General features: G+C 34.9%; 1 protein-coding gene across 12 annotated transcripts in view; it reads left to right on the forward strand.

Annotated features, from left to right (window-relative positions):
• The window catches only part of Robo2 (roundabout guidance receptor 2), a 1,584,609-nt gene that overhangs the window by 1,019,382 nt on the left and 538,665 nt on the right, over window positions 1-26,562 (forward strand). Inside the window, exon 1 of one of the 12 annotated variants that reach the window (XM_010645675.3) lies at window positions 287-899. The exons of the other annotated variants lie outside the window; for them this stretch is intronic. Within the exon in view, the coding sequence (XP_010643977.1) occupies window positions 839-899 (61 nt within the window). The 5' untranslated portion in view covers window positions 287-838. Of the gene's footprint in view, window positions 1-286; window positions 900-26,562 lie in introns of those variants that run through there. 12 annotated transcript variants of the gene reach the window in all.

The following is a 26,562-nucleotide window of genomic DNA, read 5'->3' on the forward strand; positions in this document are numbered from 1 at the left end:
GCCTCAGCCGGCCCCTCCCTCCCGCCTTCCCGGCTCCTTCGCTCCCTCGCTCCCTCCCGCAGCCTCACCACATAGGAGTTCGGATTCTCCGCCCGACTCGCCCTGATTTCCCTTTTCCTCTCTTTTGGAGAGGAGAGAGGTGGAGGGGAGCAAGGAGGCTGCAAAACAGAGGCCCGCCTGCAAAGTGTTGCTTTGACATCTCCTTATTATGGAAGTTAAGTGAAAAACAAAACCAAAACTACTACAACAATAAAACCAAAAACCAAAACAAAACAAAACAAAAAAACCCAACAACAACAAAACAACAACAACAACAACAACAAAACAACAACAACAAAAAAAGCAAAAAACCTCCGGGACGTGTTGCTGCTACGGAGAGGAGACGGAACGAAAGGCAGTAGGCAGCCAATGGTTTTTCGGCAGCGCGCTGGCAAGTTTGTGGAATACTTTCTAGGAATTAGGTCTTCTTCCTCCCCCTTCAGCTTCTTGACTTCTGAAGAAAGAACTTGGCTTTGGATTGCAATGGAGCCTAAGGAGAGATGGTTAGACACACGTGAATAATCCCTCCGCCTGGGGTGAATTTGTGGGAATTTAGGAAGCCAGAGTGGACATACAGCAGCCTTTGAAGTGTCCTCTGTTAATTTGGATGGATCTAAACGTGTCCTTTTCAAGACCTCTCCACCAACCCCTTCTGATCTTGAGACTTGCTCTTTTTGACTAATTAATATCTAGGAAAGACTAAACTTCGGAACTACCTCTTTTTTTTTATACTTATTTTTGTAGTTTGCTCTCTGGGATTGGTTTCTTAAACAATCTGGATCCTTTTTAATATGTCAAAATGAGTCTGCTGATGTTTATACCGCTACTGCTCTGTGGATTTTTATATGTTCGGGTTGATGGTAAGTTTGAAATGCTTTTTTTAGTCCTTTACCCCCTCCCCTCCAACGTCTATTCCTTAGTCTGACGTGGGTTATGGATAAAATAGCATGATGTCTGTTAGTTTGTTTTGGTCAGACACGGACTCTTTAGGGGCAGGGGTTTTTCATCTTTTGTTTCTAAACTGCTATAAGTGGAACATGTTAGTAGTCACTTATTGTTAATATTATAATTAACTGAAGAGTTGGATAATGAGTGATAGGCTCTCTTCTTTGCTGAAAAAAACATAAAAATAAATATCTTGAAAGTGTAATACTGACTTGCCTGGTTTCTAGTTGGTGTTCATGGCTCTAAACTTTAGGCATTCAAGAGAAGAACTGTAACGATACTACAAGGTAGATTTAGTGGAAGTGAAGGATCAGAGTGTATTATCACCTGTGAGCCAGGTGAATTTATCCTCTCATGAAATCAGAATAAAGAATTTAGATCACAGAGAAAACTGTCCAAGTGTGAGTGGGCAGGACTCCAGCAAGGGGTAGCATCGGCTCTAAGCTGGCTGCAGGCACACTCAGCTCTGTCCCCAGTGGGCAAGCACAATGGGGACCTGAAACAGGTGCTCTAGGTGTCTCCCTCTAGGGTGAGTCAGTCTGCCTAGCAGACAGCATTCTGCATCTGCAGCTCCTGTCTTTTGTTCTGGTTTGGTTTCTGGGGCATTTCTATGGGATGTCTTTCTTATGAGACAAAATCCTTTTTGTAGGTCTTTTGAATGAGGAGTGGAAATAATCATTAACATGCTTTTGTGTTTGTTTTCATAAAAAGAAAGACAAAGAGTATTTGGTATTTAATGTTTTAGGAACATTAATTTTTATATCAATGGAAACTATTGGTATAAAGAGAGAGGACCAGAGCATCTCTTCACAGAAATGTGGATTGTGATTCTTATTATTTTCAATTACTGTATTTGTAAAACATCTGAGTTTGATTAGTCCAAATATTTGAGCCATCCTGAAAGTATGTTGCTGCATAAACTTTTCTTTAGCTTTTGTATGGTGGACACTGCCTATTTTTGCCCATCTATGGGAGCTAACTTTGTTCCTGGCAGCTGCTGCTGTACTGAACTTAATGTATGGGACTTAAAGAGGAAGCCTTTCTATAAACATGAGGCAATACGGATGAGTTTACCTACTGTCAAGTGGCTGTTTTCAATCATGGACTACATGAGTGCCTTTGCCCCCCAGCAATATAGGCACATAATTCAGTGTGTGTGTGTGTGTGTGTGTGTGTGTGTGTGTGTGCACGCACACTGCTCCTCTCTTACCCTACAAAGTACAGTAGTAGATGTTCAAGCATTGATCATTGTGAATTATATTGTGGCAATAACTATAATCATTTTCCATGCATTTTCTTCTCTAATCTATTTACCTTTGCAACACATTTACATTACCATGAAGAAGCAATTTTATATATTCCAAATGTATTCAATTATCATAAGATTTGGTATAGGTTCTTTTAAATAGTATGTCTTCATCAACCATGATTTTACATACCTCAGCAATAAAAATGCACAAATAAACTATACATTAGACTGTGGAATTGTCAGCAAGATATTTTTTGTCCTAAATCAGTGTGTTTCTAGGAAAAATACAATTACATTGCTCACTGGAAGTGACAGAGAGAATCAGAGAGCCTGGTGTTATAGAATGTAATTAATGTACCAGGGTGTTTGGAGATATATGAAACAAATGCAATTAACCAGCTTGCTGGAACAGCAGTAGCACGACATCATTTCTCCTTTCCTCCTCTTCCTCTTTCTCTCCCTTCTTCTCCTGCTCCCTCCTTTCTCTCCTTTGGTTTTGTCAGTCTCATCTTTCTTTTCCTTTCACACCAACCCCCTCCTTCTGTAAAGACACACCTAGAACCTTTGTTCTGATTTAATGTTATAGGATGAGGGGGCAGTTTATACTTGAGCCATACTTAGTGCAAAATTCATAGTAATGTAATGAAAAATGCCTAGTGGTTGAAGACTGAGAAAGCAATGTAAAAATGTGTGTGTATTTACGTGTGTGTGTGTGTGTGTGTGTGTGTGAATCCTGTTTTATATTTAAAAGCAATGTAAATTTGTGTGTATTTACGTGTGTGTGTGTGTGTGTGTGTGTGTGAATCCTGTTTTATATTTAACATCTTCTATGTTGAAATCATAGGAAACCGGGCACATTCTTACTGAATCAGTGTATAAATCACACGTTTGACATTGGGTTGCCTTTGGATACTTCAGAATGATGACAGCTTCTCCTTGGGGATGGTTGAATATTTGGAATATGGACAACACTGCCCCCTAGGCTGTTTCAACACCTTGGGACCCAGTGTGCACTGTCTAATGAGGGGCTTAGTTTGTGGGATAGCTAAGCTTTGTTCCCCTACCAGGATTCTTTGATATGTACTCACTGATTATCCTTCTTGAGGGTGTGTGCTTAATCTGCACATGAATTTCAGATTTAGAGAAGCTTGTACCATTTCAAAGATATACTGACTATCCTTGTGCTAGACACAGAAATTAATTTTATTCAGTGACAAATGATACATAGATTTGCATGGAAATTTGCTTGGTAGGTTATTTATATGTGCATTTCTACAGTGTATGAAAAAAATGTTAGAGTTTTGCCTCCTTATAGAAAATATGTGCTAATATTATTTATGGTTTTTCAGGATCCTGTCCCTGTAGCGATCCATAGAAAATAAATTTTAAGTTGGTTGCAAACTGCAAACTTTCCTATGTGAGATATAAATAAAGACTTTCTAATTTGATCCAAACTAAATAATCACAAGCAGATCTTTTTTTCTGTGATTATATAGGAGTATAGATGTTGAGATTTAGCCTGTGTTTTCCAAATTTGCTTTGTTTTTAAATAACAATAATTTTAGTCATGTATTGGAAAAATAATGTGAACCATCACAAGACTTCTCATGCTTTAATCTAGTGACGTTTTATAATACTTTTCAAAGGTGTTTTTAAAATGAGAATTTTTTTCTTACTTTTCCCTATAACAAATCTCAAATGAAAATGACACACAAGTTATTTTAGAGATAAAGATAATGTGTGTGCATAGTACATATCTATAATCTCATATAGGTTTATACATTTTACTAAAGTGCTTTTTTTCGGTAATGGGCTCATTCTCATACCCATATGTGGCCTATTTCAGGATTTAAATTGCATATAAGTAAACCTGAAATTTGTTCTTGGAGCTATGCCGTAATATCACATTTGAATTGACTTTGTTTGAATGACCTCTGACGCTCTGCAACACATGGACAATAAATCAAAAGGCTTTTTCAGAATATTAAACAAGGCTATTTTAAAGAAAAGTAAAAGTCATGGTTCTACAAAAAGAACAATTGTGATCATACCTTTGCTGAACAGAATAGCATCTATTACAATATATGTACATATATAGTGAAGAAGGAATCTTCTGTGTGGGGGTCATGTGCATCTAGTAAAATCTACGTAAGTGTTTATATAATCTAGAGAGAGTTCCTGTAAGTAGCTCAGTTTGTGAAGAATACTAGAGTAAAAAGATTTTCATCCAACCTATCTTTTCCTTTTCTTCTTTTCCTACTCGTTCTGTACTTCTTCCTTTCCTTCTTCCTTTCTGTGGGCCTAGCAAAAGAAATTAGAGAAATATTTGAAGAAAGGAGATAGATTTAGATAATCTTCATTTCATGGTGATGTGTTCATAATGTTTAAACTTTAGGTATATCCAGTTAGGGTTTTGACATCTTTTTTTTTTTTATAGTGCTACATAACTTCATGTAAAGTTGCTTTGCATGGATCCTATTATTTCTGAGACAAAGTCTCCTGACCTGAGTTTAAGCAGAAATGGGAACTTATATAATACCAGGTAGTGATTTATTTTTAAAAGTTATGTTTCCTATAGTGTCTCCAGGTATAGAGTTACAAGCCCAAGTAGACACCCTGACATCAATATTTACTTTCTTCTTCTTTTAAAACATGATTGAAGAAAGAGTGAACGAGTGTACTGTTTTAAGGAGAATTTCTAGTAACCCCTTCAGTGTTTTAGTAGGGTGTTATAACATCATAAATACATAAAACAGCATCTGCACAGTGAGATACTCATCTAAAATACTTCTCTAACTCAAAGGAGAGTTGGAGTAACCTGGGCTGCAGTCCTTAGCCCTTGCTGAAGTATTTCCACCCAGTCCTTAGAGACTTTCATCTAATTCTCCTGGGTTTTATGCTAGTCTTTAGGCTTATGCCATTGCTTATCAAATTACCCTCATGGTTTTATGGCCAAATATAAAATCCATGAGGATGACTCCTGGTTCTTCCGCACTTGGAATCTCTAGCTGCTGGACCAGTACTTGGCATATGCCTCTGATAGCCTGACATCTTGACTGGAAATCTAATGTTAATACATTAAACTTGTGTCCATTATAACATCTCTTCCTTTTTCTAGTTATTTTAATCTCATTAAAAGTCTTCACTATTTGTTTTTTTAATAACACAAAACATGAATGTCTCTTGACTTATTCTCATAGCCCACATCCAGCTTGTTAGCAAATCCTTTGAAATCTCCCGTGGTGCCAAGCATTGATTCCTCCTACCATCTTTAACAGACTTGTTCAATCCTATGTAAAGCTGAAAGAATTTCACAGTGAATATCACAATATTTCCACCCACATTCTGTCATTATTTTCCTATACCGGACTAGAACATATATATCCACCGATCTATGCCCTCATGAGCCCATTAATTAATCTTATTGTTCCCTACCCTAGTTGTCTGCATAGTGTCCAGAGGAACCTTCTAAAACTGTAAATAAGACACATGTCTTCCTGTACCTTTTGCTCTTGGCTTCTACTCAGACCTCTTCACAAAGGGTTATGAGACTCTACAAATTCCACCTCGTTGGCTTTCTGTCTTCACACACTAGGTAGAATGTGTATTCAGATATTTCTTTTTGATCTTCTTTCCTGACTCATGGCCTTTGCATTTGGTCTTTACTGGAAATCTTATCTAGATCTTTGCCTTGCTATGTATTTCAATTGACTTAATAAAGTTCTTTTTCCAGTATCATGTATTTAGAAATAGGAGTGTGTTGAGTGACTTAAAAAATTGCTGTAACAAAGACATAAGATAATACATTTATACAGAGAAAAGTTTTACTTTGGCGCACAGTTTTGGAAGTGTAGTACCCTGTTTGTTACTTCTGTGGTGAGGTAGCCTATTATAATGGGCATTGGTGGTAAGGCAAAACTGCTCATGTTATAGGCATTAAAAGAAAAAAAAAAAACATAGGAAAACTACCTGGGAACTCTATCCTCCTAAAGGGCACAGCCTCAGTTATTTAAGATCCAACCACTAGACTACCTCCTTAAAGTTCTACCACTTCCTATAAGTAATACTTTGAGAATCAAGGTTTTAGTGCATTGACATTTGGTGGATATTCAAAACTTAAACTTTTCTGAAGATGTGTGTATATGTGTGTGCATGTATTTATATGTTAAGAATTGGAAAAAAAAAAAAAGAATCGGAAAAGGACTGACAATTCACCCTATCTACAAACTGAAAAGTTAGTTAGAGTGCCACAACTGCATAAATGATGGCAGAAAACATGAGATTCATGGCTCAGAGATGGTGGACTTTATTAGTCATGCTACAACAAGCAGTGTTAGTTTTCCTAACTGCTGAAGGCCCCCAGGGGAGGGTCCTAGATAGCTGAGATATACACAGTGGATTAGCCTCACAGTTTAAGAACCCTGACCTTGGGACCTGAATATTTTATAATGGTAATGAGGTAATTTGACTAACTTTGGTCCTGGAGAAAGACATTGCCTTTTTTATATTGGACTTTCAGCAAATCTGCTTTCTGCTCTAGAAGGAGACCATGTTTTGTAAGGCACTAGAGCTACAGCTCAATAAATAGCCTTGAAAATATGGTTTAGAAGAAAACAGCACTTAGTAATTGCTGGTAGCAAGACATGTAGAAACAAGAGAGATTACCATGTTCTCCCAATGATAGATGGGTATAGGTGTTGGTTTGTTTGTCTGACTCTTCCGCTAAGCTTTTATGACGAAAAATTAGCTTTGCCTGTCATGTTTACCAATACACTTTCAATGCTTAATGCACTGAATGACACATAGCAGATAGTCAAATATTTTTTGAATAAATGAAGATATGCTTGTGGAGTGCTTTTGAGATACAGATGTTCATATTTTGAACGGGCACATGAAATACTTAGCATCTGAAGTAGATGTGTGTGTGTGTGTGTGTGTGTGTCTGTGTGTAGAGCAGAAGGAAATTATAAAACATGCATATTGACTTAAGTGACGTCATCCTTTCTGTGATCTAATATTCTGCATTTCACTTGGCAGAAATACAGAATTGGCCACTTGCTTCACCATGTCTCCTTTCAGCCAAATAAACAGTTTTTAATGGTGATTTTCATATTCTTCCCTTGTCCTCACATCAACACTGCTGTGTGCTTCTTATACATCATAGAGTGGTGTCCATATTACAACAAAGCACTCCTTCACGTGAGTCTAGGGTTCCTTAATAGAAGCGTTCACAGTCCCCAATACTGAGGAACACAGACTTATGTGATGCCATACAGTCCAAGAATCAAGACTCTTCTATACATTTAGGACAGGTGTCATTTTCCAGTTAAACATTAGCAACACATAAAAATGATTATTTTAGTTTGAAAATATAATCAAATATATTGTTTAAAAATATAATGAAACATATTAGTTTTAAATTTGGTTACCAAATATATAACTCTCTAATGAAGGAAACAAAAGAGGAAGACTAAACGTATTGTTGCTGATAATGGGCCTTGTCCTGCCCTCTCTGACACAGCCATGACACTAAATTGAGTTATACTCTGGAATTTTGCAATTGAGACTTTCTTTTGATGTGACTCTAAGTTGAATAAGTATTAACTGGAAAATTTATTTTTCAAAACTAAAATAAAAGTCAACATATTTATTCTCTAACCTTGGTGTTTAAATATTTTCTTCCCCCCAGGAGTTTCATTGAGATGTACTTCATGTATGATAAAACTTATCCACTTAAAGTGTATGGCTCACTTTTCTAAAAACATTAAAGTTTATTAATATATTTCTAAAAATATTAAAATATAAGTGCAATCACCACTACATCACTAGAACCTGATTCTACAATGTTTTTACTGCCCTCCCCCCATTTGTACCTTGTTCCTTGTCTTCTACTGCTGCCTCAATAATAGAAAACCACTGATCTGATTTCTTTTTCTGGAGTTGTATGCATCCTGGACATTTAATAAAATGGAGCCATGCAAAATATGGTACAGTATTTTGGGACTAACTTCCTTACTCTAGCATCATGTTTGCAAGGATCATTCACGTTGTAGCAATTATCATTCCCTTTAATTGACAAATATTTGTGTGTTTGTTCCTTGACTTCTCACTTGATGTTTGTTTAGGCTCTCACTTTTCACTGTTATGAATACTGCTGCTTTGAACATTTATGTGCTAATTTTTGTGCCATTATATGTCTTTAACCTAGAGTAGAAATGTTGGGTCATGTGGTAAATCTATATTTAACCTTCTGAGAATTTTCAAGACTGGTTTACAAAGCACCTGGAGCATTTTAAATTACCACTAGTGATATATGAGGTAAAATTTATTTTTTATTTAAAGAAACTGTTCTCTGGCCTTTATAAGTTGTATTAGATATTTTGGAATGAGGAAATTTTGATTGCAATACTATGTCTTATCTTTCCAATAGTTCTGATTTCTATCCCTTCAGTGATTGTTACCTTCTAAATTTTCAGTTGTCCTTTAAAGTTTTAAGACTACAGTTAGTACTATTAAACTCATTACTTTTAGCAGAGAGCTCAAGAATATTAGAGATAAGTCATAAAATGAAAGCAACTCGGAGCCAGAAGAAATATTTATATAATTATGAATCACAACTTTCTTTTTCTTTTTTTCCTCATTGAGTTTATTGGTACTTGTTAGGTATACAGTACAGTTACATTCATCATTGGGATCTTGTACCTTTCTTTACATGACAGGTCTTGGTTCTTATTTTTTCCCCTTACCCCTGCCTTCCCTTCAACCTCTCCTCCCTTTCCTATTTGCTAAAACTTTATTTCCATTTTTTCATATTTTTTTCTTTTCTCTTATTTCCTTTCCCCTACCCTTCCCACTTCCCCTACAGCTTTAGCCCTTTTCTTCCTATTTCACATTGTCAATTATTTATATTTATTGATTGATTGATTTGGTAGTGGGGATCAAACTCAGGACCTTCCGAGGCAGGTACAGTGCCACTGAGCTAAATCTCTGGTCCTTGGGATATTTTATCTCTTTACCAGACCCCCAATCCCTGGGTGAGGATGCATAGCAGGAGGTTAGCAGCAAGGCGTTTTACTACCTTGCTGGGTCTCCTATCTGATCACTGCTGGCATTAGATTCTAGTAGGAGCAAGAATCCTACTGTGAACTTCCTGTTCCGCGGATCAAGGTTTGCCACTCCTTACAGCACTCAAATCCACCCCCTCCTCTCTTCCTGCCCACCAGGGACCAGTTTCATGGAAAAAGTTTTCCGAAAAACTGTTCCCTTAGGGCTAAAAAGATTGGGAACTATTTCCAGATCCCTAACCCTGAAAGTTAGTGAAGAGTTCCATATGGCTGTTACTGAAAATGAGCAGCTGTTTTCTGAACAGATCAATGAGAATTAGCTTGGACTTGTGGGGTTATCATTTGACTCAGTATCTGCTTATGGAGCAGCTGTTTATAGACAGGAGAACTTGCTGGGTTCTGTGAGAAACCTTAAACCTTAAACCTTGTTAAATCGATCTCACCTTTAAGGAGATTACTACTTAGTAGGAAAGGTAAGAAAATGTTCAATTCATGAAAACAAAAGTAGGTCTGGGAACTCCAGGAAAGAATAGGTGATTTCTAGCTGCTCCGATCCGAGAAGGATCAACACTAAATACATCACTACAGCAGGACCTCAGATGAACAGTGGGGATTTTAATAAGGCAGGATAATCAGAAATTGCATTTCAGCTAGAGGAGTAACTGGAAGAAAGGCAGGAAAAGTGTGCTAGGGAAAGGCAAGATGTCTAGTTGGACTGCAATATAGTTTGGCTGTAGGAAAAAAGGATAGTATGGTGATTGAAAGTGTCAACAAATACAAATGAATTTGAATAAGTAATTTAACCTGTCTATGCTTCAGTGTACTAATATGTTAAAAAGGTATGATAATGATGTCTCTCTCATATATTTGCTGGGCAGAATAAATGAATACACACACACACACATATATATAATTACATAAATATGTGAATAGTGCTTGGTATTTCATAAGCACCATCTGAGAGTTACTTATTATTTTATTGGTACTAATTTTTTATTGTGTTATTATTCACTGCCTAGTATGAATGATGAAATAACTAAAGGAGGACTTTAGCTTCCAAATTAATTTTTGGCTGTATTTAGGATATCTTTAATGATTTTCATATGATGTTTCAAGTGTGAATCTTCTGCTTGCCTGGTAAGTGGACTCATCTGTGGCCACACCTGTGTAACTGTGACAAACATGCTATGACACGTGTGTTCCCATTGCATCATCTGCTGATTACAGAACAAGTGGCATTCCCAAGTGAACACCGTTGTGAATGAAAGGAGTAAACAAGACAGGCACACTACAAATAGTAATTTTTGTCAACAAAAATTGTTGGTGAGGTTGGTGAGAATATACTTCTATAATATTATATTTTAAGTTGAGTAAGTTGTATTTTATCCAGAAACTTTTTTACCTGGTGCTTTTGATGTAAAATTCCAAGATAAATCTTGTGCAAGACAAATTTATTGAGTTCTAAATAAACACTTCCTACCATAATTTTTTTTTAAATTAACATGATCCTCTATCATTTTTCCTCGATAACCCATTGGTCTTTCTTACATGCAAAATGGACATTGATTCTAACTTTTTAGAATCATCCATTATTCAGATTTGTATCATTAGTGGTTGTATGTGTCAGACAGGATAACCTGAATAAAACAATATCATTATTATTGAGGAAGGGTGCAACTGGAGTGGCCGGAAGCTCTGGATATCATTATCAGTTTTCCTGTTTATTAACTGTATTCATGTAGGTCCTTTCCAAAAAATGATGAGATTGGACTGCATGATCTCCAGTCACTCAAACTGAAATTTTGTCATGCTGAGTACTATTGTTTGTTAGTATTCTTGAGTATACTTGCAGGAGAAAGTTTATCCGGGAAAAAGTTACCCAGAAATATAAACATCCATCTTTGAGAACAATCACGGTCCACTGTCCAATCTGCATGGGGTCTCTCCCTGTTTTTGGATGTGAACTCAATGATATGGATATGGAGGAGAGACAAGTATCACTAGTCTAATGAGTCACACCTACTTTCATTCATTAATGACCCAATGTTTTTTTAATAAATACATAGAATTTTAAAATAAAAACAAAATAATGTTCTGATATCAGTTTATTTCAAGTTTATGACCACTTTAACTGGAACCATATGTGTCCTAGCAGTTTTCTTCAGGAGAGTTAACAGCCATTTTTTAATTTCTGTGGCAAGGATTGATGTGGGATTTTTTTCCCTTGTTTTTGGTTACAAGCCTTTTTGGAAATTAGCTAGAGAGCATGCCATCCAGCTCAACTATCCCATTATACTGCTTTTCAAGTTTGAACAAGGAACACCCCTTCTAAACCAGACCGGAATTTAAGGGATTTGTCCAAAACCTCCACCAGAGTTATAACCAATTAAAATGCTCATAAGTATGATAAAAAAACAGAGAACTTTTGACTTTCAAAAAATTTAGTCAAGAGCTTTTCTTCGTAAGGAAAAGCTTATGAAACTTTATAGATCAGGGTTAGAACCACACTTAAAAGTTGTACAGGACATGTTTCTAAATACTAAATAGCAAAGACTTACCATATGGTTAAACTAGTTTATTTAGATATATCTGATGATCATAGAATATAATTTTCAACATATTAAATTATGAGAATTTCACAATAAATTTAACAGTATCATTGGTGTTTTATATCTTTATTTTAGAAGGAACCTCAACTTATTGCCCAAAGAAGAACGCAATAATTGAAAATCTATTTCATTTTTGATATATTGAATTAAGGAAGACATTTTCTTTTCCCCTCATGTATATAACAGCTGTTGTATTTCCCAGTACCTTTAAATGTCAGCAATAGCAACAACAATGCATTAACCAAATACCAGTTATATTATTTTTCACCCTCCCCATCTTCATCCTGAGTTAGAGAAGAAACTTAGGAAAGAAGAATGTAACCTTTAAAAACAAACGCCAGCTACAACATTAATCAGCCTTTTTTGGCTTTCATGCAAAGTACAATTTGAAGAATAGTCTATGTACTTTGATGGTCTCAAATATTTTACTGCAATTTTCTCATTTACTCTTGAGTAAAAACTAGCAGTAAGAACGTATTTCATTCTCAAATCTTGATGTTGTCATTCAGTTGTGGATTGGATCCTCTTTTTCTCCACAAAACATGGCTAATACTGGTTCATAACTTTACCAGAAAATAAATGGTAATAGATTAAATTAGGGTGTTTTTTAACTGGCTCCTGTGAAACATTTAAGTGCTTTTGGAGTTGAGTATGGTTTTAAGTATTTCAATTCCACTGTTATGATTTGAAATCTTGGGTAATGTCAAATTTTAATACAAAATGAAAGAAAAAAGTATTTGGAAAACATGTACAATGTATGTGTATGTACTTTGGGCAAATAAAGCACTTTTTTATCCTTTCCTCATAAAAATGGCTTAAGGATAAGGATAAACTGAGTTTGATCCCTGCCCCGTACTCACAGTCCAACAGATGACTTTTATTTCAAGTTTTTCCTGGTTATGAATTCTTATTGTACTTTTCTGTTAAACTCAACATCTGTGACGTTATTTAATCGGATGGCATGAAAGTCTAGATTTTCTAAACTTTCAGTAAATGTGTCTCCTTATGTGAAATTTAAATTCCAAGTTTATTTAACTTTTCTTTTCAAAAAAGTTTTTAAGTTTTCAAACAAGGGCTAAACGTGACATGCAAATAAGACAACCAGGAAATACTTTTATAGTCTCATCTTCATTAGGATTCAATTCTATACATTCAAAGTGCTATAGGAATTTATGCATACATTTTGTATTTAAAATGATCCAGGAAGCTCAGGATATACCTGGGAGGAGTGGTCTTTATGAACTATAAGGGGTTGGTGAGGATGGTGCATTGAAAAGTAAAAAACTGAGCATTTGAATAGAGTAAATTGGTCCAGCATTTGGCACTCAGCTATATACAAGCAGGGCTGGGGATTCAATTCAGTGGTTTCACCATCTGCCTTATAAGCACAAGGTCCCTAAGTTCTATCCCTGTTACCAAACTATATAGCAAGCAGACAAGCTGATATTTAGTTCTATGGATTGTTAGCCTTCACAAAAAAACAGAATTATTTAGCATTTACTGAATCCTTTTTGATAATCAATTTGGGATCAAATGCAAAAGAACATGTGTCTGCTTTGTATGACCCCGAATTCTTCCGTTTTCCTTTTGAGCAGATGACATGCCTTCTTTGCTGACTGATATTGGTTGCTAGGAGAAGTGCACTGGCTTGGTCTCTTCTTATCCAACAGTAAAACTAAAGAGTGTATTGAGTGAGAAAAAGAAGCAGAACACAGTACAGGCCATGAATCATGACTTGTCTCCGATATGTTCACTTTGCTCCTATTTTTTTCTTTATAAACTTTTGTTTTTACCAGTGATGCTTTCTTTCAGCCATTATTTGTAATCCTTCTGGAGCCTGAGGGAATGAGGGTTGCTAAAGAGAGGCTGTGCTGCTGAGAGTCCACTTAGAGCAGTAATAAAAGCCTTGAGAGTTATTCATGGGCCCACATAAGTGAGAGTACCCTACTCAGTGAATAGCATCAGTCAGCTGCCTTTGAGATGGGGTGATTAATACCTTCTGTTTTTAATGGGGGGAGGAAGACAGACAAGAAAGGTCTTCATACTCCTTTGGCTATTTTGCAAATTAGGGCTTATACGTTGTCAAAGCTTTTCACAGAGAAGTTGCTAAATTTTCAATACCTGCAATAGTCTCTGTTTTTAAACACAGTGTTTTATGAACTGTTAATTCTGACTACTGTCAAATGAAATGGAAATGGAGAAAATATCCCAAATGAGCACTTAAAAAATCAGTTAGCCATTCTCCTATTTTGGCAACGTTTGTGATGACACAGAACTAAATGCATGATGTTAGTGATCATCGTCAGAATGTTGTCTAGGCAGATCCATTTCACAACATCCAAATAACATTCTTGTTTGTTTGATAAATAAACTAATTACAATACTCTTGAGAGTTTAGAGAAACATCTAAGGAGAAAGTGTTAAGGGTGGCAGGTGTTAGTTTCCCATGAGCACTTGGATGTAAGGGGTAGCCTGTGATTTACACAGAAGTTGTTATTTTTATGTATAATGTATGGATGTATATTTTGTCTGTATAATACTTTAGTATAGGGAATTAGCAACGGTGCAATTATAATTTTCATTACCTCTTTTTTATCTATTAGTTTAGGTATAATGCACAGTTCAAATAAAACTGCTTGTGGATGAGTCTTGTAGATCATCTGATAGTCATAGATATAGCATCTTCCAGTACTTGTGTCCTGTATGCAAATGGAAAATGCAAGCTAATGCTGCTCTGTACTGTTTTTCCACATGATATTCATGCCAACAGGCTGATGATATTTAGATAGTGAATTAAGCATTAGATTTTCAAAAATTTTATTCTTATTCTGCTTCTTATTGTAAATTTCTATTTCTGAGGTAATAGCCTAATCTGGTCCTTTTACTCACGTTCAATCAAAAGTCTTTATTTTAGTCTAGCTATGAGAACAAACATCATTTAAAAGACTCTGTGTGATACTTCCTATAACCTGTTTTTCACTCTGTGGAAGTGAAATATCTTGTTAAGAGGTGGTAATACCCAAGGGCAATCAGGGATAAAAATGTAACGATTTGGTGAGTGATGTCTAGAGATCAGTTTAAAGTGAGATCTGATTTAACATCTTTATTAGTGATGTAAAGGACAGAAGAAAATGATAAGGAAATTATGCATCTTCACAATAGAAAATCATCACTAACTCTCTTACTCCATGAAAATTATTGAGTTATTTAAAAAATGTAGGCAGACCAAACTCTTAAGAGTTAAGAGCAAATGCTTTATTTAGGCTATAAGTGTAAACTAATTCTTCAGGGAAATAATCAGAAATCTAGATATCTAACTAGAGGGAGAAGGCAGCGAAGCAGTAACACTGAAAGGGCCCAAGGGATAAGTGCAGGAGTAGGGGCAAGGGGAGAACGTGATTCAGATTAGAAGTGTTGCATCCTGGTGTAAGGGTCATGGGATTATAGTGCCCATTTTGGAAGTATTGCATCACTAACTGAGGAGATTCTCTTTAAGTGAATGCGACTTAAGAACAATGGAAATATTTCCTTCATTTTATACTTCACTGTCAGAGCATAAGAGAGATTTTGGCTGGTCAACCACAGGAGTTTGTATAAAGATAGATTCTTTAGGAAAATATGTATTTAAAACTAGAGAAGAGTATACTTAGTGTCCTTGTGTATCCCTGACTATGCTGATGAATAACACGACTAAGATGGATCCTATTTGACACTTTGAAATACTGGTGGAAAACCGGGAAAAATGTAATCACGTTTAAAATATTTCATTAACTACTTTTAGTTCTATGTTTTGAGAAAAACTTGGAGGCAAGAAGCTGTGTGTAAATGAAAACTACTCTTCTATCAAAAATACTATTGCCTTGAGTTATAGGAGTTGCTTAGTATAAAATTGTGTTGTGGTTCAAGGGAAAAGTTGAAATTATGTAAATCCACTATATAAATAGGCAAAAATTTAATCAGATGCATGAGTTGAATGGAATACAGAACATAATACTCTTACTACTTACCACATTCATGATATCTTATTAGATGGACGTGTGCCTTTTGGGGCTACGTAATGTAAGAGAAAGTAAAAAATCTGATAGTCTTTTATCTACAGAGAGCTGCCAAGTGATAACTGATGTGGCTGATGATACTTAGGATTGGATACATAAATGGGCATCTTTTTAAAATTCTCTTCAGAGCCTATTATTTTGATAAATTGAATAGTAGACGGCAGGGCAATGCTTATGAATTGATTTTAAAAATCACATTTCTTGGTTTTCAAATGTACTCAATAGGCATCCAGTACAAAATGGTACCTGAGCTTTGGTTATTGCTCTGCCTCAGTAATAAGCCCAAGAGAACGAAAGAATGAAGAGCTGACTTCCGATTCTCATCAATTCTATCGTGTTCTTGTAGTCTTCAGGTACCTCTGTTCATCAGTGATATAAGCAAATCGCTGTAGACCGAGTATCTCAAACTTTTCCATAAAGGAAAAATGATAGTAAACAGCCATAGCCCACTGTCATACTACTCAATTTTGCCTTTGTAGGAAGAAAGTGGCCATAAACAATGTGTAAATGAATACATAGGGCCGTGTTGCAATAAAACTTCTATATTTAGTAAATTTGAATTTTTGATATCATGAAATAGTATTTTTCTTTTAGTTATTCTATTATTTAAGAATAAAAATAATCCTCACACATTGTAGCAAAAATTAATGAACCATATTGCATCTGAGAGTAGTAAGATGTTATAGAGACTGTAAACTATTCCTTTTCATTAAAATAATTAAAGGTGGAATATGCTGGGTTAGGGTAAGTGATGGATGGATTTAGAGCTCTCTGATATTATTTCTGCACTCCATCCTCTTCTATTCTTTTAGTGAATGCTGAGAGTGCTCAGACTATATGCAGTTGATTGAATGCTTTGTTTCTCGAGCTGACTTAAATAATGTCACTGATCTCAAGATCACTGCAACTGCAGCATTTACACAGTTCACTGGGAACCTGAAAGGCTGCCCAGAGCCCTGTCAGAAAGCTTCACCTGCCTGGTAATTTGAGCAGAATGTTAAGAAGAGTTGAGGTTGCCTTTTGTGCAGGTGGCTCTGTGGTTGCGGATAGAGTGCAAAGGTTATTTAGAGCATGGAGATTAATAGATATTGGTGTTTCTTGTTGAATATAAGGGCAGAAAGAGGAGATTCCTGGAAATGGAGTTGGAGGTTTTTCTTGAAAAATGCTTAGCCATGGAAAGAAACCAATGAAACCCTTCAGGTGTTTTTATGATGGGCCGATATTATTAAAAATATTATATGTAACTTCCTGAGGGTGTTATTAAAGATGACAAGATCAAAGCTGAGAAACCTCCTTAAGAATAGAATGGTGAGGATAGGTGAGTGTCAGCAGATGTAATTTGAAGAAGACCGATTCAAAAACTATAGCAAAGGTAGATTTGATTGAACTGGGCTGTGGGTGAGAAAAAGAAAAGATGTAGGTGAAGGCAGGGCTAGGGAGACAGTGGGAGAGACAGAGAGCGGGGAGAAGGAGAGGGGTTATAAGTTAAAATTGAGAATTTAGTAAGAGGAATAAGAACCAAGATACACAAATGATTTTATCCTGTCTTTCAGACTGTACACAGGAAGATTTTTAAAAGCATTCTTCCTTGGTTTCCCTCTAAAATGAAGATGTGAGCAGTTATTTTGCTACTCCTGATTTCTTCTCTGTCTAGTTGCAGTTGTTTGGGTTAGGGTAAATTTGAACTACAGATTTGCAAGGAATTTAAAAGTTTGATTTTGATTCCTATATACATGCTTTCTATTGAAAAAAATTCAAACAGTGACTTTTTATAGAAAATATAGCATCTTTAAAACTTAGGAGCAATTTCACAAAGTTTCCCAAGAGAAATCTCTGCCAGCAATCTGACGGGACGAGGCAAGGACCGTGTTTATATCTTGGTTCATTTGAAATCTGCTGAATTAGACACAGTAGGGGTCAATTTAAAGTTGGATGCATTTAGTTTATACTTATAGACAGTTTTTTAGATGTAGAAATGTATATATTTTATGCCATCTGGCCCTGGAGAAGTCCAAGAGTAAAACTTCCTATTGAAGTCACGGTTTTTCCTTCCAATAAAGGGCAAAGTACTGCACAGAGGGGCGGAAGCCTGGATCTTGACTCTACAAACTAAGTATGTCTCCTTGACAAATTTTATAGTTACTGAGACTCCAGGCCCACCTGAGAATGAAGATCCAGAGGAAGTTGTACAAGTGAAATTCTTCGCTCACTGCATAAATATGGATTGTTCATTTTCTCCCAGTCCTTAGACTTCTTCATATTGTACGTATTCCTTGTGGAAAAGATGGAATGTAGCTGGAAGTAAAAATAGGGCTAGATAGGCCACGAGAGACAATGAAAGCCAAATTCTAGTTTCCAATTGATTTTATTTTGTCAATTTTGCATGATTATAATGTTGTGGGGCCACATCATAGCCAACTTTTGGGAACATGTGAACATTGTGTGACAACATCAGGGTGATCAGTGACGGGCAAAACCCTGAATTACACAAACACTCCTGTGTGTGTGTGTGTGTGTGTGTGTGTGTGTGCAACTTTGCTAAGTTACATAAAATCAGTGCCCTGAAATTAATTCTGGAATTATCTTAATTTTAGAATTAGAGGAATAAGTAGAGAAGTGCTCATTGGCTATATTTTTAAAGATATACCTAGTACAAGTACAGTCACTTGGAACTCATTCTTCTATGAGTTCTATAAATTATGTTATATAGTTTTCTTCTTTTTAGATTTTTTCCTTTTATTGAATTTCTATATCTTCCCACTAAAATGAAGCCATCTTGGCCTCTCCTGATTCATCATTCTTAACAAAGAGCATATAAATATTAAAAAGAATGGTTCTGGCCCAGGATTTAGCTCAGTGGTTCCGGCGCCTGCTTTGCAAGTGCAGGGACCTGGGTTCAATCACTGTTACCAAAAAAACAAACAAAAAGAATGGTCCTGATATTAGAGATATCTGCATAAAAAACATCCTGGGTTTTGTAACTTGGCCAGTAAATTGTATAATGTATTAGTGAAAGGCTTTATTTTCATTGTAGTCTGTGAACTCAGAAGGGACGACTTCACAAACGAGGCATATATAAATGACTAAAGCCAATATGAAAATATCATCATGAATCCATATGTCATTACAGATGTTGCAAAATAATATATGGTGGACTCATCTCCTTTTTTTCCTCTTAATTGTGAGTTTATTCTTTGAAAATATTTTGTTGGTACATCCAACATTAATTCTAGGTGAGTCTTATAAAGAGTTTGAGACATATATGCATTTGGGGTTCTTAAAAATATATCTAAGTATAATATACCCAAATATAACCTTCTATAAATTGAGGAGTGTCACACAAGTTATAAATGTAAATAAACTGTATTTATATCTATAGAACTAATGAAATTTAGTGGGGTAACTATTACACACAATACCAATCTGCTTGCTTCCATAGATTTATATATATATGAATAATCATTTCTTATTTATTTATTTTCAAAGATTGTTTATAGTGTAAATTTTGGAAAAATTATTGTGATAAAACTTGTTTCATGTAGTTTTGTTATATATTAAATTGAAGAGCGAAGTTAAGACCTTGCACTGTCCTTGCAAATGACTGCATACTAATAATAAGACTTTCATAAGAGGATTTAGAATACATTTTTGGCATTACTTTGACACAAAGAAAAAAGTTTCCTTCGGAGGGAAATTAGATCATCCAAAGGCTTGAAATATTTGAGTAGCCACACTTAGCTTCAACAAGTTCCAACATGGTGAAATCCTCAGAATAACAAAGAGGGATGATGTCTATGTGTGTGTTTCTCAGCATTTTGTCTAATGTAGCTAAGACATTCTTTGATAAAGTCCTCCTTTGTAATTTATATGTTTAAGAAATTTCCCTTCCTTCCACCTTCCTTTTATGGAGGGAGGCAATATTCAGAAAGGTTTGTAGAAACTTAGAAAGACCTAATTTTGCTTGATGGGATTCACAAGCATTTGAGAAAATAAACACAATAACAGTGTTCTTGTAAATGAAAGGTTTTATTGCTTATCATTAATACAATAGTTTGTGGTGGGATTTAACTTATAAGAAGAAGCAGATACTTTATAACATTTCTATTTGCATTGTGAAGAAACAGCATCCTGTCATGTCTTTAAAATTATGTTTAAAGATTACACAATCTTTACTGGAAAAAGAACATTTAGAAAAAATAGTATATTTGTTATAAATTTCATAGCTTTAAAAATAAAGGTAACTCAAAACTCACATACAGTTTTTGGCAACTTTAAGGCTTTTAGATCCAATAATATAAAAATACTTATTGTTTTTAAATATATGCATAATTTTGCTAATATGCAACCTAAAATGTAATTTGAGGCTATGACCAGAAGCCAGGCAATATGTTTTATAAATTAAGGAATACTCAGGTACATGTGTATAGTACATTATTTATATAAATAATACATGTGAATATCTAGAAGTATACAAACACATCATATATGCGTAGTTATATGCATATAATTTTATAAGTGATCTTGCACAGGCAAGTCCTGAGGCTATGGTCTGCTATTCTTTTGTCAATATTTTTGTGAGTTAGTTATTATTATTCAAGAAACATTGAAAATTCTATAGGATATCTTTAAAAGTATATATGATTGCATTTGGTTTTATTGGGTGGAGGTTCTGTTTGGATTTTACTATCAAGAAGGAGAATACTTAACTGTTTTTCCTAATATGTTACTTAGAAAACGTCCTGTGAATATTGTTATAAAAAAAGTCTTTAGAGTCTTTTACTAAGCTTTCAAATACCACCTGAATAGAATAAGTGATAAAAATAATTTTGGGCTGAGATAATTTTAGCTTTATAGTCATCTGTCTTTATTCAGTTACTCTGTGGCAAAACATATAGTCATTGAAATTTCAATTCTATATGTTTAGCTACCTGGGAAGTTCCAACTGAATCTAAGTAATTCTCACAATGGAAATGCCATTGTAATTTTAAATAAAATTTATTGTGTGTTATCTGCTATAATATGCCCACTTCTATAATATCTTTGAGAATGCTTTTCCAACTCCTTTCAAGGTTGGCAAAGATCTGAAGTGATATTATCATCACTCTTGAAAAACTAAAGGAAAAAGTGCATTTGGAGGATATGACATTAAAGGAAAGTTGATTTTTTAAAAATGTTTGCTCTTTCCAATCTAATGACTGTTATTACTAGTGTCAAAAGTACCTAGTGCACAATCACATTTATTTATGAATTCTTTGAAATGAATTTAATGAACATCTGTACTGTCCAGTGCAAAGCTTGATCAACTGAGTACTTGTAATAGTGTGGTGAGATTATAGTTTGCTGGGAAAGATGATAGATATTCGCACTCAATATGTTTGCGTGTGTTCTTAAAGTTAAGTAAAATACAACAAAAGTACAGGATCATAAATAGTTATATATTGATTTTAAAGTCTAAAAACATTTGGTTGGTTGGTATTGGATGTCTCCCCAGGAGGGGATATTTATGTAGAGTTCTGTAGGGGTAGAGTTAGCTATCTGCAGAGTGAGTCTGAGGAAGGCATCCTGGGAAGAAAGAAAGCCCTGGGGTAGGGCTCAGGGAGGGAAGACCCGGCCCCCCTGAAAACTTGGAAGAAAGGCCCAGGGGCTGGAAAAGTAGTGAGCAAAGGAAGGTGGAAGGCAGCATGGCTGAATTGCACAGATTACACAGAGAAGGATTCTGAAGTTTATCTCCAAGATATTAGAAAGACAATGAAGGATCATGGGATGGGAATTTAAAGGCTGGTGTGCAACTTGCCTATCTAGAAGCTTAGGGTTGTTCTTGGGATGTGCATGGGAATGGAAAGCCTTCTGGGGTGGAGAAAGGATCCAGAAGAGGAAACATTAGTCAGAATCCAAAGTACAATCCACCCAAGGGCTACTTGTTGCCCCACCCTTGACCATTTAGGTAATGAGCTGGGTCTTGGGATGTTTCTCAGTTTTAATTCACTTGCATAGCATGTACTGGGCCCTGGGTTCCATCTCCAGCAATGGAAAGAAAAAGAAAAGCCTGGGAGATGGGAGAGGAGCCTAGGTGTCTGTAAACTTTTCTCCTAAAATTCTGTTCATGAAGGTTGTAAGGAATAAAATGGGAGAGATTGCAAAACAAGGAGAACTCAGAAAGGATGAAGCGAAGTGGGTGAGAGGGAATAAGTTTAGATCAGTAATTAGGAATATGATTGAAAGAACAAGTTTCAAAAAATTGTTTCAAGAAAGTGAAGCTGATCAAAGTTTGACATGATCTTCTGTGACTCCTGCTTTCTTTTGGATTATAGCTTACTCAAATGATAGTAATTTATGTACATGCTTTATGAATCAAACTTACATGAAGCTACTTCATGTCAGAAGCTGTTTCTTCCTTACTTGTTATTGCTTGTAGTAGGCAGCAAAGAAAGCTGCATGTGAAAATGTGTTCATGAAATATTTATTGAATTAAATAAAAGTGTCCCACTGAATTCAAGTTCATATTTGCCCCTGCCTATTGTAAATTCAGCAAAACCTACTTTTTAGGGTGTGGGGGTTGAATTTATAATATTGTGTCCAAATTAAATATGATTCTATTCATCATTTTCTGGATTATACAATTATTCTGAATTTTGTTTATTTAGATCTCTTCTACATATTTAAAAAAATATTTCCTGGATACGGGTGTCTCATGGCTATAATCTCAGCACTCCAGAAGGCTGAGGAAGGTAGATCACAAGTTAGAGGCCAGACTGGACAACTTAGTGACTGTATGAGACCCTGTCTCTAAATAAAGAAGGAGTAGGGATGTAGTTCAGTGTGAAGGCCCTGGCTTCAATGCCTTGTCCCGCAGGCATGCACGCCCACCACACAAAAGTTCTCTAAGAGAGAGGAATTTGAACGTTCTCTTTATAAAAAATGATACAGCTTAATGTGCTATACTGTTGATCACTACGCAATATACACATGAATCAAAATCTACTTCAGGGCCATGAATTTAGCTTACTGGTTCTGTGTCTGCCTCACAAGCCCAAGGTCCTGAGTTTGAACATCACTCTAAAAATATAATCAAATATGCATCAATAACAAAAATTTTAAACTCCATTTCTTACCTAGGAATCTGTAGAATATACACTCTGTATTGTTCTTGTTAATTTACTTGACTTGGTGTAAGGGCATTATCTGTTTTCTTCACGTTAACCTTGAAAACATTCAGAAAAAAATGCATGTGTTTGTATTGATCTTGGTAAGCTCTCATTTCATGATGTTACGAAAGATAAGTATCTAGGTTCATTGTTTCATTTATTTTTTCATTAATTATATTGTCATAATTGTTGATTTTCTTTTCAAAATGTCTTAAAGAGAATTATTTTCAGTTTATTCCTCTAGTCTCCTCTAAAGATTAGTTTATAAGATTTTTGTAAAACAAAATTGAGACATAAAAAATTAAAAGTGAAATATATTTTATATTAATTGCAATGTTTTATTATACACATATAAATAAATTAACATCAGAATACTAGCGATCTTTAAAACATAACAAAAACACATTTTATCCTAGAATAACATATGTAGAAGTTTGTAACAATTTAAAAATTTGGGATAGGCAAATATTTTAATCAATGGCCAATCTATAATAATAACATGTGCTTTCTCATCTAAATATTTTGTTTTCTTCTCTTGAGAAAGGGATAACAAATTATTTCTACAACAAAATATCTGTGATAAATGCTTCCATGAAGTTTGTAGATCTATTGTAACATGAAATTGATGACCACCAGGGAGATATGGAGGTATTAGTAGCCTTAATGCTCAGCGGAAGAAGGCAGGAATGAATTTTTGGAAATTTTCCAAAATTATAGAACTGTCCAAATTTGTGAGAGCTACTCACAACATGTGTTTATCCAGTGATTCTAATGTAAACGGTGTCTGGCAGAAGCAAGGCTACTAACTAAATTCATTTTGAAAAAAAAATCATTTGAGCAAACTGCATATAAAATAATAATAATCACAATAATGTTTAGTAACATTATCACAGCCTTTCCCCAAGGAGCTTCACGTGCCTGGCAATTGTCTCATTAATTCTCAGAAGCTCCCTGGGAAGTAGTAGTGCAATAAATCACCTATTGAGGAGATGGTTTAAATAGGGCCGTCAGTTATATCGTTAATAAGTACACATTGGTCAACAAAAATCACAACTGATTTTTAGGGTAATAAACTTATATATTTTTTATAAGAAACGAGTAGCCAAATAAAAACTTTATTTAAAAATTAATTGTGAAAAATAGCCCTCATTGTTTCTCTTTGTATTTTCATCTAAACCCAATTACCTGTCATTTCTCTGACCTACTTTCAAAATTCCATTAAAGTCAATGAATAGCAAGATTCTTAGCAATCTTTCATCATGTGTCATTTGCCTATTGGTGATCAAGATTGAGAGCACCTTAAATGAGGAATTTCAATCAATAACTATCATCCATTCTATTGATTAAACACTTAGTTACTTTACTAATGGTCAAACTTTTATGCAATGTTTAGACTTGCTTAATATTAAGGAGCAATTAAAATACTAAAATAATATAATTGTTTTCATAGGTAATCCAAGAAATTAATGCGATGTGAAGTAAACACATATGTTTATCTGAAATAGTGCCTTATGCTATTTATTGGATACATAGATGACCTTTCCACTCTGGGGTCAGAGTTCATATTATGCCTCAATCTTAAGTAAATTGAGATGAATGGTTTGGCTTTTGTCCCTGGTGTAAAATAGTCCATATCACAGAATCACCATACATCTGTTTTTGTAAAATTGGCATAATTGGCATTCTCGTAGGACTTTGCTCGCGTAGAAGCTGAAACTATTTCTTACTACAAAGAATGATTCCTCTCTATGAACTTCAAAAAAGTCTATAAAAATGGCCCAAAATATATCACTTGTTCAGTCAGGAAGATGCAGAATTTTATTTGTCTCATCATTATCAATTTGGTAATTGATAGCACAGTATAAATTTAACACACTTACTAGTATAGTTGTATCCTTGGGAAATGGCAAGGTAAACAGTTGAAATAGTTCTGAAAAGGCCACTGCTTTGATTTTATAACTACATGCACTAACTTTACTGAGAAAAATAGTTGCCCTAAATTCTAGTGAATAAAAGAGTTTTCACATGTGTCATACACTTTTAAATTTAAATGCATTATTAAAATATCAGAGCTCAAAATGTATTTGACAGTAATTTGTCTAATGATATTAATTTCAGCTGGAAAATTGGTTTCAAAACTGATTCTTTGTTCCATTGATTCCTGTTGTTAATAATAGTCTATATAATTTTTTAAAAAAATTATTATGTATGTTGATGATATATCAGATTGGAAAACTTCCCAAGGCAGAAATACTCCTGTGCTGAAAGGTATTTCTGTAGAACGTTTGCTAGGAAATCATACATTGACATTAATTGGAAAATAAACTAATTTATAGAGATGTATACCTTAAAGATGCATATATATTAATTATATAGTTAACCTGAAGTTTGGGGGAGGAGGGACTGCCTTTATTTCTGTTTTAAAATAGTTTTTGGTAGTACAAATAGGCAACCTAAATAATTGGTAGGGAATTATTTTTCAGTGTTTTGTAATGGAAAATTATGTGAAATATGACAACTACTCCATTATCCTATTTTCTCTTTAAGCGAATTTTTGGTATTCTTGTAGTAATTTTTAAAGTTAAAACCCATGTTTGAGTTAGAATATTTTACATTTTCATTTTATTTAAGTATCATTTTAAGATAAAAGACCTCTTCCCTTCCGTCCTGTACTATACACTAAGCAAAAATATGAAATAGCTTGCATTCATTGGTAGAACTTAGCAAGTTTCCAAAGATTTCAAGAACTATCAGTAATTCATTTTTACTGACTACCAAAGTTGTACTATTAGATTACCCAGACTGCACTGACTAAAGCAGTGCTCCCTCCAAAATCACAAAATTAACAGGGCATGTCCTGCCAGGTGCTTTGTTTACTCAAAAATGAATAATTCCCTGAATTTTTTCTTTTCTTACTTTTCCTTGATATTTTCATTACCACCCTTATTTAACAAAAGTTAGGCCAGTGGGCAACTGTGAACACAAAAAAGATAGTGTTTTATTGCTAAATAATAAGATAGAAAAGATTAATGCATATGTCTTTTATCTCAAATCATCTGCTATGATTTGGAAATAATTATAGGCTAAAAGACTTGGGGAAATACCACAGTTATTTGGTGAAAATAGCATTAACCAAAAGAGCAGGTGAAAGTACACAGTACCATGCTTCTTGTAGGCTCAGTGCTAATTTGAGTATTTATTTGTTTTCTTTTCTGTTCCTCTTGAAGGTCATCTGCGCTATCTTTTAGCCTAGGAGGACACAGACCTCCCGGAAGTAGAACAGCCATGGCTCTTGCTAGTAGGAAAGGGTCACTGCAGGAATGATCCCTACATGGCACGTTTTCTTTCAAAGCTAAAAGGTTTTCCAAGTTTTTAAAGGAGATGTGAGGTGATGGGGGAAGTTAAAATTGTTTTCTATTTCATTTGCTGATAAAGCTTCATGTGTTGATTTTTAAA

Source organism: Fukomys damarensis, unplaced genomic scaffold (genome assembly GCF_012274545.1).
Source record: "Fukomys damarensis isolate Sample0158 unplaced genomic scaffold, DMR_v1.0_HiC HiC_scaffold_24, whole genome shotgun sequence".
Taxonomy (NCBI): domain Eukaryota; kingdom Metazoa; phylum Chordata; class Mammalia; order Rodentia; family Bathyergidae; genus Fukomys; species Fukomys damarensis.